The sequence below is a fragment of the Chroicocephalus ridibundus genome, chromosome 8 (assembly GCF_963924245.1).
Source record: "Chroicocephalus ridibundus chromosome 8, bChrRid1.1, whole genome shotgun sequence".
NCBI classification, from domain to species: Eukaryota; Metazoa; Chordata; class Aves; order Charadriiformes; family Laridae; genus Chroicocephalus; species Chroicocephalus ridibundus.
In genome coordinates this window covers 33,857,296-33,877,810 of record NC_086291.1, presented here as the reverse complement: position 1 = coordinate 33,877,810, position 20,515 = coordinate 33,857,296, and the positions used below count along the sequence as shown (strand labels likewise).

Sequence of the window (20,515 nt, the reverse complement as noted above, 5' to 3'; positions counted from 1 at the left end):
TTGTCTCCTTCCAAAACCAAACCCATCATATTTATGGTGAGGTTTAAAGTTATTTTAAAGAAGTGTTTGAAAACTTCCTTTAAATTTCATTTAAAAACCCCCCTAATTTCCATTCAGATGTGCTTAGACACAAGCGAAACCAAAATGACTAAGTCTAGCAGAGAAGAAACGATTCATTTGCTGTTTTCTAGCCTGATTCAAATGTAAAAATTAAGAATGTGAATACACTAGGTTAAAATACATAATTAAGTAAACATGGACAGACACTGTGTATGTGATTAGCAAAAAGAAGAACTGAATTTACTATAAAGGCTATATTTAGCTGTGAATGAACACATTCTAATGGCTACTAACCAATGAAAATCAACCTTTCCTTAGGAAAAATAACCAAGAACTAGATTTAAATTGATTATTAAATCAATTAAATCAATCCAACCTGTCGGAATCTCTCTCATTAGCGTCACTGTTAGATGCAAAGCTGCTGCCTGTGTGGTATGCCCCCAAAACGCAGGCAAAACACAAAACGCTGCAGTGGCAAAGGTCAGCAATAGCACAGCACCTGCATGGCACGTCCACTCAAAACTACGCCAGGCGCTGCCGAATCCTAATGCACGCACACACCTCTCCCAAACCCAGGGCGTCCATTAATACGTGAAGCCCGTTAATGTGTCCTATTTTCCCGTCTTAACCAACCAAACATTAAAAAGCAGGGTCCCTGTAACAGTCCGACCCGTTTTGAGAGTCCAGCGAAGCCAAACTGACTTTTATTTCTTAGAGGGGAAAAAAAAAAAATATTTGTGTTTAAATATAAAGCAACCAGTTGCAGCATTGCGGGATTAGTTGGATGAATCCTTCAGCGGATATAATCAGCTTAATAGCAACAAAGATCACAGCGCGGTTAGTGCAGCTGTGACACTCGGAAGCATTTCACCGAAGGGGAAGGTTTGCATGAGGCTGGAACGGTCCCTTTTATTTCCAACCCTTTTTCCTCTCTCGCTGTGTAGTCAACCTCCCCGTCGGCTCCATTAGCATGAAAGAATTAAGGAGGCAAATGGGTAGGGTGGAGCAATTTACGTCTGCGGGTCAGCGTACTTACACAGCGTCATATAATTCAATTAAATGGACAAATAAAGTGGTGCTAGTTGTTTTCCAAACTCAGGTTAATTTTAACTTAATTCCCACGCTGCTGCGGGCTAAAGGGCTGCCTGCTGTCTGAGGCTGCCTGATGTGCAGCTAAATGACCAGCGACGTATTCCGGAAAGGAAGGTGGTAGGAGCCCTCCTGCTCTTACTGTTAGGATACTCCTGAGAGTATCCTTTCTCTGAGGATATTCGTAGTATTCCTCATCTCCCTACAAAAAGAGAGGCTGAAAGTAAACACTTAATGATAGCTGTATTTGCACCAGCAAATCCATTGCTTTGTATTGTACCTACTAAATTGCAAAAAAAAAAAACAAAAAAACAAACCCAGTAGAACATAATAGATATAAGGACATTTAAGCCTGCCCTGTAAGAAATTAAGAAACGCTATTTTCCAGGCTTCTTAAATGAAGACTTTCATCATTAAATCCAGTGATCTACCTCTCATATACAGTATTAACGCACATAAAAATAAGCGACTAAATCCTAATCTATTTACCACTGACTGTTTCTGGGTTTTGCTTCCTCCAGGAAAAAAATCCCCTGAGATGCAGGTGAATGCCCTAATGACTGAATCCAGCTGAGGGTAAATACTGGAGACCCACAAATCTGTTATCTGAAGGAAACTGATGGATAGATAGAACAAAAGTACAAACTCCTTGGAAAGAAGGCATTTGCTGGTAGAGCTTGCTAAGGTCTTCTGCTCTCCAAGCGGGTAAAACTCCAGCCTGTGCAGATGCGCTTTGGAACAAAAGCTCCAAAGGCAAATTAATTCCTGTTCGGTTTGCAGAATAAAGACCTTTTTAAGTACCGCAATAAAAATACTTTAAAATAAACCAGTGCTTGAAGATCCACACCACCACTTTCCAAAAGTAATACAAGCGTGCCTCTTTTTCCTCAGCCAAAACTCCTTTGCTTTCTCCAAAACGTCAGTTCAACACCCTGCTGTCATTCTCCCCACCAGAAATACTTGCGTTTCAGCAGTTCTGCATGGATATAATTTGTAAAGTGCTAGGCAAATAAGCACACTCTGAAATGGGAAATGTTATTGACAGACTACCTGGCACCAAGCTTTCAAACCCAGCAGGAACGTCAGGAGGCCAGATTTGCACATGTCAAGTCCATCACCTTAGGAGGCTTTCAAAGTTTTGCTTTTTGTGACTCTACAAAACGCATCTCTGGAGCCATTATATGAATTAGTTGGAAAGGGGTGGGGGGGAAGGAGGAGCGGTTAAGAACAGCAATACACCCCTATGAGGACATTTAGAAGCATCTGGCTCAGAGATATTAAGAAAGGAAAGAAAAATTAATCATGCCGGCTGGGGAAAAAAAAAACCTGGCATCAGCACAGCCACCTTGTCATAAGGCAGATATTAATAATGTGAACCTCCAGGGAACACTCAGACATCTGAAAGATCCACTTGTTGGCTATCACAGAGCAGGCAGGTTTAACTGATGCCTCTTTGAAACCTTCTGAATCTCACTCTAAAACATTGCTGAGGATTTTTTTTTTCCGCAGCAAGACGAAACCCTTGATGCTAAAGATCAGACATGGACTGCGCTTCTCTCTTTTTCCTAGACGGTATCGAAGAGCAACCCCCCTTGCTGCTTATCATCATGTGCTATCGGCCACAGCAGAATGGAGCAAAGCCCGGTAACTGGGTGCAAAAATACCAGATGCTGAAGCTGTGGATATCAGATAACTAGGATGTTAGGAAAAAGAAAACACAAGGATTAATTCCTGGGGATACCTAGGCACCTCGCTCCAACAGACTTTAACAGTGGGAGGCTTGATCAGGCGTTAGCGACTTGATGTTTTGTAGACCTGTAGCTTAGCCGCCCAGTAGCTATGAGGGATACACAAGAGAAATGGAGGTGAAAACCGGCTGGGTATTTTAAAAAGAGAAGAAACAAAAAGGATCTTGCTGGAATGGAAGACAAGGGGAAAACCCATGCCTGGGCAAGACACTGTGGCAATGGGGGCACGTCCTGATACCACATCTCAAATACAACTCCCCAGGGTTAGAGTAGGATGTAAAGTCGGTGGCAGCAACAATAATTAGAACTCACATACTCAAGAGGATTTATATAGCCAACAAAACATGGCAAACCCCTCCTCTTATTCTACCTTCTCTACCTTGTTACCTCAATCATAGAATCATAGGGTTGGAAGGGACCTCTGGAGATCATCTAGTCCAACCCCCTGCCAGAGAAGGGTTGTCTTAGAGCAGGTTGCACAGGAACGCGTCCAGGCAGGTTTTGAACGTCTCCAGGGACGGAGACTCCACCACCTCTCTGGGCAGCCTGTGCCAGGGCTCTGCCACCCTCAAAGGAAAGAAGTTCCTCCTCACGTTGAGATGGAACTTCCTATGGTCAAGTTTGTGCCCGTTACCCCTTGTCCTGTCCCCAGGCACCACTGAGAAGAGCCTGGCCCCATCCTGCTGACACCCACCCTTTCAGTATTGATAAGCACGGATAAGATTCCCCCTCAGCCGTCTTTTTTCCAGACTGAAGAGACCCAAATCCCTCAGCCTTTCTTCATAAGAGAGATGTTCCAGTCCCCTCAGCATCTTGGTAGCCCTTTGCTGTCCCCTCTCCAGCAGTTCCCTGTCCTTCTTGAACCAGGGAGCCCAGAACTGGACACAGTACTCCAGGTGCGGCCTCACTAGGGCAGAGCAGAGCAGAGGTGGAGGATGACCTCCCTTGACCTGCTGGCCACACTCTTCTTGATGCAGCCCAGGATGCCCTTGGCCTTCTTGGCCACGAGGGCACATTGCTGGCTCATGGTCATCCTGTTGTCCACCAGGACTCCCAGGTCTGTCCTGCCTAACAGCAAAAGCAAACACAATAAAGGAACCACTAATCTGCTTGTGTTTGGGAAATGAGGAGTGTTGCTAAAAGCACACCAGACACCCGCAACGTAATCTTATACACATCTGCTGATCTCTTAGACCATCTGCGGCTAGCTGTAACTCCAGATTCACAGGACACACAGCTGACTCACTGAAGTGTAGCACCAGCTACAAACTAAATGTCTCAAAGACAAAACGATGATTGAAAAGCACCAAGTTGTATGTTTATTTGCTATCTGATGATGCAGGAGATGCTACCATACGAGCTAACAAGCAGTCTCCTCAAACAAGATGGGTTGTGGTTGGCAAATCTAGATGGTCAATTCCCAACTTAAGGAATATTGCTCAGATATTTTCAGTTTAGGAACAGCAAACTCCTACATTTAAATGGAAGATGACATCCTGGAGACCAGCACTGTACCAGGTGTTTTCAGTAGCTGGGCACAAAGTTGAAAGCATCATCCGTCCAGAAATGCAATGCCACTGTCTGCTTAAATCAGAAACAATTTTGCAGCTGGATGACTGTGTTTTCAAACTACCCTATCCCAGGAGGAAACATTTTCTGCGCTGGGTACAGCTGTGATACATTCCTATGCAAATGAAGCAATTTTCTCTCTTTCTCTATGAAAAGTCTCCCATTTCTTCCCCATCACTGAATTCATCTCCCAATGGACTTGATAAAATGCAACACTTGCCGTTTGTTTTTTTTTTTTTAACCGATCACAGAAAGGGACACATTGAGTCCTAAGATACAGGCCAGTAAAAGTCCCATTGACTTAAGCAGAGAATTCATGTGTTTATCCTTCATCAGAAGTCCTCAATAAAGACACCTTTCCATCCTTTAAATCCTCAGTCAGACTACTTGTCATGACCCTCTGTGTCACCGCTGTCTGGCATTGCTTGGGGAAACGATGAGCCAAGAATACCATTTTTCTGCTGATCTGTGTTTTGTTCTTTTCTTTTTACTTCCATTCACTCAACCTTTCCATCTGCACTACCTGTTGTGCTGTATCTGATGCCAAGATGATCGCTTTGGGTTAGGGACGGTCTTCGCTCTTGCTTGATGCCTTGACTGACATTTCTACTAGCTATGACAGACAAAATAAGGTAGAAAAGCTGAGGCAAAATTAAACCTGCCGTTATCTATGTGCCAGTTTACCCAGTTCCATGGGCGCATGGAAAGGCACCGTGGTCACACTCACTGCTCACGTGCATCTGAGGAGAGAACTGGGCAGGGCAGTGGAAACTTGCGTTTTCAGTAAACGTTTTAAAAGCTTGAAAAGCTTTTCGTTTCTGCTCAAGTTGGGCTTTCCTTCCCCCTAGGCAAAACATAACATAACAGTTTCTCTATGATTTTGAGTTATTCTTAGGTAAATCCAGAGACCTTTTCATATTATAATTTACCGTGCACAAGAGGAACACTTGAGCCGATAAGCAAAAAAGAAAAAAAAAAAGATTACTTAAAACAGGCCTAAATGAATAGTTTATTTCATCTTCAGTTTTAGACTCAAGATACATTTATACATTGTGGTTAATCCCAAGCAACTGGACTCCCGTGGCTTAGCAAGTTGTTTCTTACCAGCTGATGGGGGCAAACTGACCACATCCGCACTTAACTTTTCCATCCGAGAAGTAAAATTGATGATTTGAAGGCACCACAACTCTAAGTTTTTCTGCTGCTGTGAAACATCCAGATCGAAACAGCCTTCACGGTTTAAATTAACCTCTTTTACTTTGCAATTAGGACCGGAGGTGAGGGTGTATAGGATCACTTCCCGTCATTCAAAAAACAAGCACTCGGTTATTAAGCTATGAAGAATTGATCATTTGCAATCGCTGAGCCATAACTTTACAAATCTCTTCTGAGTTTGACCACTGGAATTTAAAGTGCAATGCTCAATTTCATACCACTTCAGAAGCCAAATTACCGTGTAATCTGTGAGCACCGCTTGAAAATATCCTGACAATAGCACCTGGAATAGAGCACCACAGAGAAGGTAACCAGGCAGCTTCAGCAGACCTGGATTCTGACTCAGATTTCATCTGTACAGTCTGAACGTGATTAAAACTTGAGTTTAAAAAAAAAAAAAAAGAAAGAGTAAATTGAAATTTCCTGCACGCAGGTAACCCTGCCTCTGGCCGAGTCCAAGCATGTGTCAAGGTTTCTCTGTAACTTGTTCCAGCCTATAGGTTTCTGAAATACTTCTCTTGTCTTCCTTCTGTGTTGGAGAAAGTCAACCACTTTTGGAACTAGATGATCTTTAAGGTCCCTTCCAACCTGAACCATTCTAACCAGTCAAAACTCCTTCCTTACTGTTTTGGTCATTCATCACTACTTTGTTTTAAGGGCCATGCTGAAAGGGAGACTTTTCTCATCTGACCACCAAAGCTGGTGCTTTCCACCTCTCTCCCAAACATCTCACACATACACAGAGCTCACCACTAACCGTGCCCAGCCTCTCCATTGGCAGCAGGGATGCATGGCGTTTTCTCCATGACAGGTTGGTCTCAGCAGAGATGCTGCCCGGAGGTATGGCCATCTCTGGCCACTCGGCTCCCCTTGGTTGCTACCCCTCTCCATGGCTCCGCTGGCAGAGGCACAGCTGCCCGAAGCGCGTGCATGCCATGAACCAGACCTCCGAAACAGTCCTGGATGAGAATAACATTTAACGTTATTCCCAGTCCTCTCCCTTGCTTCACAAAAATACTGCTGGGTGTACAGTAAAGGAAGGAAATACCACGGGGGGGGCGGAATCAATTAAAAGAAATTTGCAAACCATTGTATTTGAGCATCTCATTTAGAGGAGCCACTTTTTATCTATAGGGCAAGTAATTGCAGTACTATTGCGGCAGTAACATCATGCTTCAAAGAAAGCGACAACATTTTTAGGGGTATTTATTGTAGGCATACTAAATTCACGACTGTACCCCGCGAATTAATTTTCAAGGGTGACAGAAGTCAGCTGGCTGGAGCTGTTATTGCTAATAGCTAGAAAAGACCCACTTAATCACTTTGCATTTTTATTTGCAGAAGATAAAGAAACATTTCTTTCACTAATAGTTTCATGCTTGTTTCATCTCATTTTATCCGGACTGCAAGATCTGTTTAATTTCATTTGATCAGTTTTCTAAGGGTCTTAGAAGTACCATATTTTTATAATCTTGTTATATCCATGAGATAAAAAACAATTATTTGCCCCAGCGTTTCCCAAATGGGAAACCAAGACAGAAAGAAATCAAGTGGCTTGTTCAAGGTCATGCCAGGATTCTGTAGCAAAACTGGAGAATTAGAAACCTGAACTCGAGCCTGAAAATAACCATAAAGGGAATTTCCTCACTGAATCAACAGGAAGTCTACAGATCTGGACACCTACCGCTATGTTTTTTAATAACATACATAACTGTGGATAACCCAGCTCTGAATGGACAGATCCTGTTATCTCTCTCAGCTGAAAAAGAAAAAAGAAAACTCTCTCACTAATAAACAAAACTAGCCTCTGGCCACTACCTGGTGGGGGGAGCCCGAAGTTTAGCAAATGCACTTGAAAGTGTATCAATTGCTCGTTCTCAAAATTTCAAATAGCTGGTCTGCATCCCAGGTGTGTCTCTATGAAGAAGAAAAAAAATGGTAATATTTTAAATTTTTTTTCTCCTAAACCTTAGCAGAGCCATAATGCAAGCTAAAGGACACACGTGGCTCACGACACGTTACTGTTAACTGGTGAATTGTCTGGCACTGCGGTATGTCTGGATTTTTCTGTTAGTTTTTATACGCACAAAAAATAAATTACTCAACCCTCCTCTCTCCCCGGTAACGGGGAAAATGACAGTTGCCAACGCAGTTTTGTTTGCGATTGTTAAGTGTTTAACAGCCTCAGGAACTCCCTTTTGCTCCTGTCTGGGCTGGGCAGGAATGAAGCTGGAGCGCACAAACAACACAACAGAAACGTGGAGAGGAAAGCCATCGATTTGTAAGGCGGAGGCCGAGGTTGTGCTGTGAATGGGACATGAAGGAGGATAGTAAAGTAGTATATAGTAAAAGTAGTCTATAGTAATAGCAAGTGTATATCTGTACTGAACAGCTGCCTTGTTCACTGCATTCCGCCCATACGAAGCAACGACCCGCAGTGGAAAACAAGAGATGTTTTCCAGAGACAGTTCCAGCAGAAATAGCAACAGTTGCTCATTACGTTAAAACCCAAAAGCTGACCGGACAAGGCATTTGACCTAGACCTCTAAACCTCAACCATGCAGCCGAAGAGATCTTCTGAGTATTTTTGGCAAGTCAGACGTTAACAGATGCTTTAGACTTATGCAGTGTTAATGGGAGGAGCAGGTATGTCAAACTAAGTCACTGGCTGCGTCCAAGCTGCGGTTTCCATCTCTCTTCCAAGCCGTGTTGAAGTACATTGGCAGAACAACATCCATCAGGGATGTATCGAATGCTGACCACAGCAGTATTTGTCCTCTGCAAAGAGGATACGAGCAGAACAGTCAAATCTGCATAAACATCGCATTAATAACAGACCGGGAAGATTGCATTTTAATATTGAACTCAAGTTGGAGTACCTACCTGTTTAAAAGTTCAGAGAAGCTTCTTCAGTTGTTAGTATTGACGAATATTTCAATTCCCACTCCTAGGGAAGGCTGTGTGGACAATGCAATGCCACAGGTCTCAGGCCAGGACCTCATGCTTCTTGCCCTGGTTCGGGAGTTAGGGGATCAGTGTTGCAGTCAACACCCAAAGTCATGCTGTCCTTGGGTAAGGGCTTGGAAAACCAGCCATCACGAGCACATACAAAACCCTACAAACGTTTTGGAGGTCAGAACAGACACACCGACTGCTTTTCTGAAGACCAGGCGAGACCACATCTGCCTCTGCTGGTTTCTCTCACACTACAAATCTACCTTAATGATTATTTACACTTCTCTCTTCCAACCTTCCTCTCTCCTCTTATGTAAACATACTATAAATACAGACTTGGCATAAAGCCCATCAATCTACTGCTCAGCTTCCCCCGGTCCTAAAGGTCTTTCTCTGGACAAGCTGTGATTTAGCTCCAAGTTCCTGTAAGCCTGAGCAACTTCTTCCAGCCTCCATCAGCACTAATGTGACACATGCCCTTGTGCTACCGATAAGGGACCCGTACCTTGACAAACCAAATGCAAATTTCAATGTGACTCACATGGACTTCTCTATGGGTGTTCTTCTGCTGGGGCTCCCATGAGGCCTTTGCGGGTTCTTCAGGGTTTTGGAAGGAACACTGACAAAAGTCACCCTACACTGTACATGCCACAGGACTTTGCCCTGAACAAGACCAAGACCTCTGGCCAGTGTCAGATAATCCGTCACTATAAGCTACTTGTATCCAAGCCAGATATTTATTGCTATTGATCTGCCTGGTCCCAGCGAAAGACTTTTGTTCTCCCAACCCGGGACTTTGACCTCAATTAAGTTATGAATTTCAATCCGATAGACTGCTCCACTTACCCTGCTGCTCTCCCTGACTGGATTAATTAGAATTAGCTAGGCTGGGAGTCACCCCGAGCGCCTCATGGATCATGTTATTTTAATAATAAATAAAGAGACGGCAGCAGCATACAAGGAAGGATTTTGAAAGATTGTTCATCCAAGAGCATCATTCAGAACCTGCCAATACTAATTTCTCTGAGTTTGATTACCTCATTTACTTCTTTTTATTTCTATTCATTAATTGAGTTTTATCCCCCATTACTTCAGCTCCCCAAATGTGCCCTTCCTATAAAGGAACCAGACACACGCTTTGCTGTTACAAAGTTTTATTACTGCAGCTCATCAAAAGTATAGTTAGCAGGAATGGAATAGTCATTAAGCATTTTTAATACTCTAATAGTGCTGAGAAAATATATATATAATAGGGGAGGGGAAAAGGAAGGGAGAGGGACAAGGCATCCCTGCCTATCGCCATAAAGCGTGCACCGAGGGCTCTTTATACAGACAGTTAACTGGCTGGTGGACAAAACCAAGCGTTATCAAGAAGGTAACATCTAACACTGGAGAAAATGCATACATCCATCAGGGTATTTTCTGACGTCACAATAATGCCTTTGGAAGGAGCCTAAAAATGGGCTGAATACCGAAGAAATGTGATTGGCAAGGAGAAGTTTCCCAACTAGTGAGTTGGGGCCCGATAGCTACATTATCCTTATTACTTCTCTTTCCCTATAAAAGCAATTACATGCTTGAAGATGTCGGGTTGCCCAGGACTGTACCAAAATGGATTGTCTCGGCCAGCCATGTCACAGACACACTACAGAGTTATTGACCCATAAATGAACGCTTATTTGTCATGCTCATTTTAATGTTTAATTGGCTGGAACAACAGAAACGGATTTAGATGATGGAAGTTTACCAATTCTTCCAACCCTGCTACCCAGCTTGCAGATAGTCAACTCTTAACCCGAGAACAAACGCGTCAGAAAACTTCTGCTACCAGTGGGGATGCCTCTTCACATGGATTTCCAAAAGCCTTTTGATACATCCTCTCGCCAAAGGCTATTAAACGATTCTGTCGTAGAGCAAGCGGGAAGTCTTTGCACTGCTTGACAACGGATTACAAAAGTAAAGGTTGGAGAGGAATAACCAACCAGCTGGCACAACTGCTGGTGATGGTTGGAGTCTCTGAGGCATCTGTGCAAGGGCTTGGGTTGTTCAACGCACACAAATGAAGAGGGGAAGCAGGCTGAGAGTGAAGCATCCAAGTCTGTTAAACCAAAAGCTGACTGTAAAATGCTACAAAAGGATCTCGGAGTGACAAGGTGAAAAATCTGCTGATGAAATTCAGCGCTAATAAGCACCAAGTAATGCACATGTGGAAAAACAATCTTCGGTCTAAATCCACAGTGATGGGCTCCAAACTAGCTATTACCTCTGCGGAAACAGATCATGAGTTATAATAGACAGCTCTATTATAACACCAGCTCAGTATTCAATGGTAGTTAATATGAGGCAAACAACAAGGAGGCATTTGGGAAAAAAAAAAAAAAGATTAAATAAGAAAACATTGTTATGTTGCTTCATTAAACCTCATATCGCACTTACAGCTTGGGTGTCGAGAGAAATGCCACTGCTGCTCCCCTCATTTGAAAGGAAATAAGGAAGAACTAGAAATGATTCAAAGGGTGACAAGGAGGAGCAAAGTTACTGAGCATCTTCCAAACAGGGTACGATTAAATAGATTAAACTTCTCCATCTGAAAAAGAAGTGATCAAGGGGAATCAAGGAGGCCAATAAAGTCAAAAGCAGGACAGAGAAGGTAACTGTGGGAACAATTACTGTTTCTCATTACACAAGAACGATGGGCTCTCACATGAAATGATCGTGGCAAGTGCAAAGCAAATGCACAGTTAAACTACAGAGCTCCCACTGGCATAAAAGGTTGGGAATCCAAAGAGGGATGAGAGAAATTTATCAAAGAAAAATCCAGGAGCGCAAAGATAATACCAATGGTTCAGAAAGCCTCCGAGCCACAGACTCTGGGAAAGTATATGAAATTATCACTGCATTCTTACCCTACTCTGTCCCCTACGCATTCACTCTTCCCTGCCGCTGGAGATGTGATCCTGAGCTGGAAAGACGACTGCACTGACAGCTATTCTCATGGATGCACAAGTAAGACGTGGAAGTCGAGAGACAGGAACCTCCTAAATTAGCTTTGCCATTTTGAGTGTCGTCTTGCCACTTACAATTCATGACGCCAAGAAACAGCTATGATCACACACAAAAAAATATCTTAAAGTCTAAATGAAATAAGCATAGGCAGTGTTCCCCTGACATCTAAAGTGTTAGAACAATCTTATTTAGGAAAACATACAAAAATATTTTGCACCCAAGACTGCAAATTCAACATGCCCCAACGATGCCCTCAGAATCGCTTTTTTGTTGGTTTGTTTAGTTTTGTTTTTTAGAGCAAAGTGGAAGATTCAACTGCTGAAAACAGGTGAATACAAAATTCCATTTGGAAAGTAAACCCAGACTTTCTCATATTGGAAAGTCCTCAGGGGGAAGGTGAGTGGCAGAACTCCTTCAAAACAGGGAACGCACACACAGGGAACACGCGCGCGCACGCACACACACAAAAAAAAGTTCTAGGAACCCTCTCTCCTGAGCAGAGTAGCTGATTGCTTGGCAAAGGTGGTTCCTCTGGCAGGGAGAGGTGACGCCAAGGCTAGCGGAAATGAAGCAAGGCTAGAGACCATTCCTATGGTGATTAGAGACCATTCCTATGGTGATGCGTTCACCTGAAAAACCAGCCCGGCCATCCGTGGTATCCTGTTTGCGCAGTTAACCAAACACCTTAATAAGGGGCTAAAGCATTTCCAACAATGACTTCACAAATTACAGGCGTTTTAACACATGCGTATTTCAAAGATGACCTGGGGACCAAGAGAAAAAGGGGCACAGGACCACCCCATGGCCTCGAAGAGAGGCTTTCAAGGTAAGGTCCTTCCCTGCCTCTGCAGACATATCAAGACAGTAGAAAGATACCCGTTTCTCCTCTGCACCAGAACATACGACAGCACCGTGGTGCCACCTGTACTGACCCCAAAGCTCACTGTTGCTGGCCTCTGTCTACTGTGAGCTTTGTCAGAGATTGCAGACACTACACCACAAAATAGCTGTGCTGGTCAGGCATGTGAACAGGCACAAGGCTCCTTGATGCGGAAGGTGGTCACACTCCCTGAGCTAAAACTGTGTGCCTACCACCAGACTGCATTCCTTCTGCGCCAGCACTGGCCACCAAAGTGCCTCCCTCTGCACAACACGGCTCTCAGTACAAGGTGATGCCCACAAGCCACGCAATCTCCCAGCAATCTGCTAAAAGGTGCTGCTGTCCTCCATCCCCGGCTTTAAACCCTGCATTTTGATTACCCTGAAAGCAGCCTTAGATTTTGAGGGCAAAGCAGAGACTACTGCCAGTTTTTTCAGGACCAGCTTTTGGATTTCACTTTTCAAATGCTGGTTTTGCATGTAGCGGTTGAAAGGACCGCGTGGACCCTGAAATTTCTGCTGGAACAAGGCAGAAGCCCTGCAGTTGCTTTCTCGGCTGGTGAGCCTGCTTTGCAGGCAATGCTGGACGCGTACTGCCTGAGCGAGGGTGCCAACTGCTTTGCTGCACCAGCAACGAAGCAATGATTCATGTGTCTACGGGGAGCAGAAGAAACAAAGACTGTACACGTCGAGCTGGAAGATGGGAAGAAACAATGCAAAAAAGCCCAGCCTGCACAAGCAGGAGGAGACATCTCGTTATCTGTACAACCTACAGTTTGTGTTGATGAGCCTTGAGGTGTCTTCAGAAGCTGAAGAGCAAACCAGGGGTAAATCTCTGCATCCCCCAGCATAAATTTAGAGCTGCAAATATTTTGCAAATGTTTCTGCTGAAAGGGACTTTTCTCCCAGTAGGTAAAATCAGCATCTGCTGAGTGGTGACCATTTAACATTCAACCTGCTGCCAATCGACATTCCACAGAGAGACCCGCAGGAGAGACATGGAGCTGTGCCACTTCTAATAACTGTGTGACTGGCACCATGTCAATGCTTTAATGTAGAAAGCTACCCTCTGTCACTAAGCAGATCTCTCCTTTCTTTTGGCTAATGGCTTTCACACCCATTGGCAACAATGTCAAGACTGAAGGGGTACGAGCCTGCAGAGCCTTCTGAGATCTGCCTGGCAAAGCTGACTACAGAAATATCGAGACAGGGACTGGGGGGCCAGGGAGGTATAAGGAAAGAAAGAAACGATTGCGGTTAATAATTCTGCTCTCATTGCTTTGCTTTTCATCTTTGTTTAGTGCCTTTATCCATTTGCCACCATCCCTTCCCACCACAGCAATGGCCAATTCAGCAGTACCTGCGACATCCTTTGCTTGCTGCGAGCGTTAACTATGCCAAACCCTCTGCAGCAATCATCAGATCCAGGACAGGGTCCCTCCTGGCTTTATGAGCCAGGCTTTTAGTCTATTTAGGGGGAAAATTTATACTAGGGACATTAACTGCAAGGGCACAAGGCTCAGACATTTTCCTTTTTAATGCCAGCCAGGTTTAGAGAATGGCCGTAACGACAGAGCGCTTTGGCAGCCGGCGTCCCACCTGCAAGTGTCTTTGCACCGATCAGCTTGCAGCAGAGACGGTGGCTGCGTGGACACACACACGCGCGCTCGCTGGGGAGGGGGAAGGCTGTGTAGACACCGCCTGTGGCCTTTGGTCCTTGGTCAGAACAGCCAAGATGCCCACGCTGATTTCCTCAACATGTCCCTACAGCTACAGAAAAATGAGGGCATGACCTGTATTCAGTGCGGGAGGCAGGGAAGGGACGCGCGTTTGCTGGGACCAGCTTCATTTTTAAGTGTCTACACAACGCCTCCAACCCGAGGCCCGTGCAGAGACTGAAGCAGTTTGTATTCTTGCTGTGAAATCCAAACGAACAAGACTGAAAAGAAAAAAAACCAGGCAATGACAGGCAGGCAAGCAGGCCTGACTTTTCCGTGCTTCTTTTTTTTTTCCTCTACAGACACAATCCTTTTAGAGTCAGGGAGGAAAACAGAAAAAACATACAAATAAACCAAAACCAACAGACCACCAATCTCAACAATCTTCAATGTCTGTAATTTCTACTTCATTTTTAGCTAATGGTGGAAATTAGTCTTTGGGTAGTTGATAAAAATCAACCTGTCTCTGCTGGGTTAGTACCATGATCTGTGGCCCAGCAACTACTTCCAGTACAATTGATTTTCCTTTTTGGCAACCAATAGGCCAGTCAATAATAATGTTGTTTGAGAAGGATTGAGTCATGAGGGAGATGAACCCTCCCTGCCATTTATTATGTTTGTATTGTCTTCATTTGAAAAGATTTTTTCTTTTTCCTTTTTTTTTTTTTTGTTCCCCCAATAAGGATGTGAGTGAAGGTATTACAAAGGGACGGCTACTCCACATCTCCCCCTCTCCAGAAGCTCTCCGACTCACAAGCCTGTTAGCATGCAAATAGGGAGGAGGTGGGGAGGCAACCACACTCCTCCTGCTACTCTAGAGGTCTTTTAGGGAAAAAAAAAAAAAAAAAAAAAAAAAAAAGGAAAAAAAATCCAGCTAATTCACATGCTAAGAAGCATGACTTCAGACAGCCGTGCAGTGAATGGGTACAAGACACAAACACAACAGTGGCACCAAAGAGCAACCAACTCTTCCTGCAGACAGCACAGACACTACATGCTTTTCACTGAAATTACTGGTGGATATGAATGACTAAAATAAAGTCCACGTATACTAGCAACAGATTTCCTATCCTGGTGATTTTCAGCTTGGGTTCTCAAACCACGTCGTTCTCGAACCCCTGACGATCCACAGGTGACCACCGAGAACTTGCTGACAAGCGGTTTAAAGTCCCAGTGCAGTGATCTGCACCTTTACTAGGAAAGCGAAAGGCCAGCAACTAAAAACTGAAGATCAGTTACAGCTTTTTTTCATACTTGCAGTAATAATTAGAGTACAATTTTAGCATACACAAATGATTACCGTAACATTGGTAAACTGCTTAATAGACCTGCACAATGATGTAGTTTAAAAATAATATTTAGATACAATTTTAACTGAGCTGCTCTACCACACAGATACACACGTACACAGCTCTTAATTATCCTGCACGCCAAGTGATACGGTTCCACTTACAACTAACAGTATTTATTTTAAGACTTGTTTTCATGGTCAGATAGGCTTGAAAAGCTTTTTCAGAGTAAGCTGATCTGAGCAACCACTCCAACATAGTTCCCCGAGCATTCCCAAGGGCACGCCCTGAATGCACAGATTATTATTTGGGAGCAAAGAGTACCCACAAATGGAACAAAGTGCAGCCACAGCAAGTCCGGGAGGAGAGTCTATCGTCTACTGTTTTGATGTTACAAATGAGAGATGCTATTTGTCTTTCTCTCTCTCATTGGACAATTACTATACCACGATGCCCTTCATCTTTCTTAAAACAGCACTAGTAATTTGTATACCTGCAATGCTCCCTGCGCAGGATGAGCAGTCACATGGGGGCCTTTGCACCAGAGGGCAGAATCCGCCTTTTCAAGCCACCTTACTTGCCTTGCTCTTGCAGGAGGAGGTGACCAGACTTAGATCTGGCCCCAAGAGCACTCTTCCAGCTCATAGCACGGAAGCAGTACGCTCTGCCTAAATTTCCCCCTAAATACACTAAAGGAGCTCTTCTGAAAGCTGGTTGAGCAGCATCTCACATCCAGGAGTGGAGACAAGTTCTGCTGTCTCCTCCGCGCTGGCACTGCACCGCAGGTACAGCTGAGGACCAATAAAGCCCATGACGGGGCCAGCTCGCTGCTCTTGGCGCGGGGAAGGCTGAGGATGCCATGGCAGAGCCGCCGGTGAGCACGAAGCCGGGGTGCGATTCTTCCATTCGGTGCCTCCCCCGGCCCCAGAAAACCTCCTTGCCAAGGCCAGAGAAAACATTGCAAGGAAGAACTCTCCCTTGTAGGGGGAAAAGGTTTCCCTTTGTTGCTCATCCTCTGCAAGGAAAAAAACATTCATGTCTTCATATATTTTAAGCTAGAAATGGGTATTATAATCATGTTGCCGAGCTCCTTCGTAACTGTTATGTTATGAATATACTCCCCTTCCTTTCACTTCATCGCACAATTAAAAGCCTACATGTTGGGCAAACAGTTCCGGTGGAAGGAGGCTGTTTTCAAGACTAAGCCCCAAGCTCTGGCTATTTCCAGCAGAGCTCCAAAATACCATACCACCACCCACTTTGAAATGGCCTCTGGCTCTGAAGATTTAGGTAATTCAATTACACAAATGCCCCTTTTCAACAAAGTAGAGAGGCCTGTTGCCTTTCTGTATCCCCTTGCCCATGGCAATCGCTTACCACCTCTTTTCAAATATGCTATTAGAACTAATTATGAACAATCAGAGAACTCAATGGCTGTAGCTTTTCACCGACATTTAGTGAACCACCCTTTTGAAACTGCAGTACCACTGTTTAAAGCCAAAAGCGCAGGCGCTGGACCACTGCAGTCCAGCAGTGTGTGGGTATTCCCAGAATTAAAGCGGTTTTGAGGATGCTACAGGAATCAAGCAGAGCCAGGCGACCCTTCCTCCTGCTCCCAAGCTGTCTGTTTACCAACAAAGAGCAGTAAGTTGACTCTTGCTGAGCCTCTCGACACAGAGACTGCAAGTAGATGGACAATAGGTAGTACAAATATAACTAAAATAAGGCAGCGACACGTGAACAAGGCACATCTACAGGCACAGAGAACTGGTATGACTCGCTCCAGGTCACCTAGCAAGAGCACCACCGTCACCATCTGCTTAGGGCAGCTAAATCCTTTAGCACACACCAAGAGAGCCAAGATGGAAGAGCATTTATTAAAAAGGCAATGGAAGAGAGCATAAATCTGCCATGCTGTTTGACTAACTTTTTAGAAGCCTACTAAAACACAGGCAATTAAAAAAAATAATTGGTCTGTAACATTTCTCTCCTTCACTACCTGCTCGTAACTCTCATAATCCCTAATTTATTCTTTATCTCGTATGCTTCCTGCACCCAGGTACCGTTGTAAAATTGAGCAAGACATAAAAACACCTGAAGACCTGAGCAGTGGGTGGAAATCGCAGCGGCATGTGTCAGCAGAGGTGTCACATGCAGCCTGCAAAGGGAACCTCTACCGGGAGCACATCGCGCTGGAATAACAGCGACACTGATCCAAGTCACCAGAGATTCCCTTACACTTAACCCGCCGTTCTTTATAGCCTACACATTAACTGATACTGCATTTGGTAATGTATAATAGCAGGCGCTGCGGTGCTTATGGCCTGTTAGGAAGGCAGAGTTTTTCCCTCCCCCTTTTTCTTCTGGTTGCTCTGCTCTTAAAATTCCTTCTGCTTTTGCTTTGGATGTGAATTCTTAGGGGGTAAAGGTCAAAAAAAAAAAAAAAGAAAAAAAAGAAATAAACATTAGGTCGCAAAGTCTTGAAATGTTATTGCAATTTATATGTGGCTGAGAATAAAAATGTATCTGCCTTCTCTAGGAACACACCTACGTGTGAGCAGAGACCTTTATAAAAAATTCTCCTTTATTACCTTGGTGGGGAAAAAAAATATTCAAAGATTGATTTTTTTTTTTTAATGGCTATTATTAACCTTTTGTTACTGGCCAAAAATAATCTGGTTGGGAAATGTGCAATACATCAAAAAGAAAAAAAAAAAAGAGATGAAGAATTTAACAGAAAGTTATTGTTCAGGGAGAAAATAAGATGACTTTCCCTTCAGCCTTTTCTTCTGAGTCAGACTTTACCTCCAAAGAAATGAGACAAGCATCAGAGAAGTGACTTTTCAAACTGCTGCGGTGGTACGGCATCCCAGACAGAACCCGGCTGCCAGGGCAAAGGGGGCAGGCAGGTGCCTGATCCAGTTCTTCCCTGATTTCAAGGCAAAGCTGTTCCCACATTTATCTGACACGTCACTCACCAGCTCTGACTGAAAGGCCACAGCTGACAGTGGGGCATGCAAAGCCCCCCATTTGGACTGGTTCTACTGCCCCTCTCCCATGTACGGAAAAACTCCTATAAAATCCATTACAATCAAAATCCCCGCGGTTTAAGCACGAAATGATTCTATGATTCTATGACGATATGTCTCTTATCAGCTACTGCAGAGCCACGCTTCCTAACACCCATTCCACCTGCAATTCTGCCCAGGCAAGGGCAAGAGTGAGTTTTTTTTACAATGATTTCATGTGGGCAAATACCAAGACAGCTGTTTGTAGCCTGCGAACGCTACAGGCCTGCTGACAAGCCTTCAGATTGCAACGGTACTTAAGGTCTACCTCTTACAAATTCCTGAAGCATTTATCGCAAGGCTGCTTAAGATCTCACTGGTAAGAGCTAGCAAATTTGTCAGCAGAGGTGTATCTATGTCCAAACAGGGCAGGGGAACAATGCCAGTAAGTGCCACGCTGGTAAAGAGCAGTCAATCATAATTTGACAGAAATATGTTGGACAATTATTTCCGAACACGATCGCAGTTACACAGGTCAGCCCTTAATTACAACAAGCTGACAAAACTAGGAGCGTTGACTCATGAGCGCAGGCAGACTCGAGCTGGCTGGCTGAAGGAACCACTTGCAAAGCGGTTGCTGAGCAGTTCACAGCCTGGTCTGTTAAGGTTACCCGAAAACTGCTGCTAGTTCAGCTCAGACGCGCGGGCTGCAAACCGCGGTGGCTAAAAAGCTGCTTTATGTTAAGTCAAACTGTGCTAGAAATAGTGACCCCCAAGGGGGTGAGGTGGGTACGTGGGGATGGAAGTGGCATAAACCATTGGACTTTGCCCTCAGTCAGCACCGAGATCCTACTGTAGCCGTCACATGCCCACCACGCCGTGACCTGAGGCATCACCTAACCCTGGGGGGTGCTCTGCCAAAACCAGGCACTTAGTGGATCCTTTTCCGCTAGGCAAAGTGGGATTCCCTTTCCGTTAGTCCATAAAGGTCTGCTAAGAGTATAGTCTTACAAAAAATACATTGGAGAACGCACTTTATGTAGGAAGCTGCCAAACACCTCGTACGCAGGAAATCCCTATTTCCATCAGTACCATGAGTCACACTGGAAGCCACAGCCAGCCATCAAAAAACTTTACTGCAGGGAGAAGTTTCATCAGGAACTGAAAAAGGCCCCTTATGACTATATATTTCATGCAATCAAATTCTGTTATTTTTCCCAGGTTACTTTTTTGGATGTTCTTCTGCCCTGAGAGAACTTTCTATGGAGTTTTGGAAGAATTCCGTTTCATTTGAAACATTTGGTCAGGAGGCTACATAAGACATCAATCAAATTCAACTTCTTATTCTTTTCTTACCTGGCTGTTAACGTCAGCAGCATGCTGTAACAGTACTGAAACCAGCTCCTTGTGTCCTCTGTCGCACGCCCAGTGGAGCAGAGCCCGGCCCTGCAACATCCAGGAGAAAATTAACAAAGCCAGCCAAAAAATCACAGTGTGGCAATTAAATCTTGCTATTAAGTATTGAATGCTAACAACAAAATTAACACAGACTTTTAAAAAAAACCCACACCAATATTAGGATGCAACACACTATTGCTCCTGATTTGGACTTAGAGAACAATGCCAGAAACGTTGCAAGTGATGCATGGTTCAATTTTTCGTTAATTTAGCATCAAACCCAAAAGCCAGCAAAAACTATAGAGGGGAAAAGCAGCAAAGCATGAAAAGCAGGAGCCGTGACATGATTTTTTTTTTTTTTCTTACATAGATTTGGGATTTTGACACCTCCGACTTTTCTGGGAGCGACGACTTACGCAGTTAAGGGTAAGATTTTCAATGCTGCCTAAGTCACCAAGTCCCCAAAAGCTCATTCCTCTGGCAGGTCTGAAACACCCAGCCCACGGGCCCCGCCTCTGCTGCAAGAGAAGATTAAAACTGGGTGTCTGGGCAGGCATCACCCACCACCGTCCCCCTCTCAG

The 20,515-nt window shown here is 44.3% G+C and overlaps 1 protein-coding gene across 18 annotated transcripts in view; it reads right to left on the bottom strand.

The window, feature by feature from the left end:
* The window catches only part of ACBD6 (acyl-CoA binding domain containing 6), a 90,869-nt gene that overhangs the window by 25,686 nt on the left and 44,668 nt on the right, over positions 1-20,515 (bottom strand). For 6 of the 18 annotated variants that reach the window (XR_010072285.1, XM_063344254.1, XM_063344246.1 and 3 more), the window contains one exon: positions 19,893-19,982. Coding sequence is in view for 16 of the 18 variants with exons in the window: in XM_063344254.1 (XP_063200324.1) it covers positions 19,893-19,982 (90 nt within the window). In the remaining 2 variants the exon portion in view is untranslated. Of the gene's footprint in view, positions 1-6,359; positions 8,460-9,900; positions 10,735-19,892; positions 19,983-20,300; positions 20,453-20,515 lie in introns of those variants that run through there. The other 12 variants (XR_010072284.1, XM_063344252.1, XM_063344255.1 and 9 more) reach the window with 7 other exon arrangements.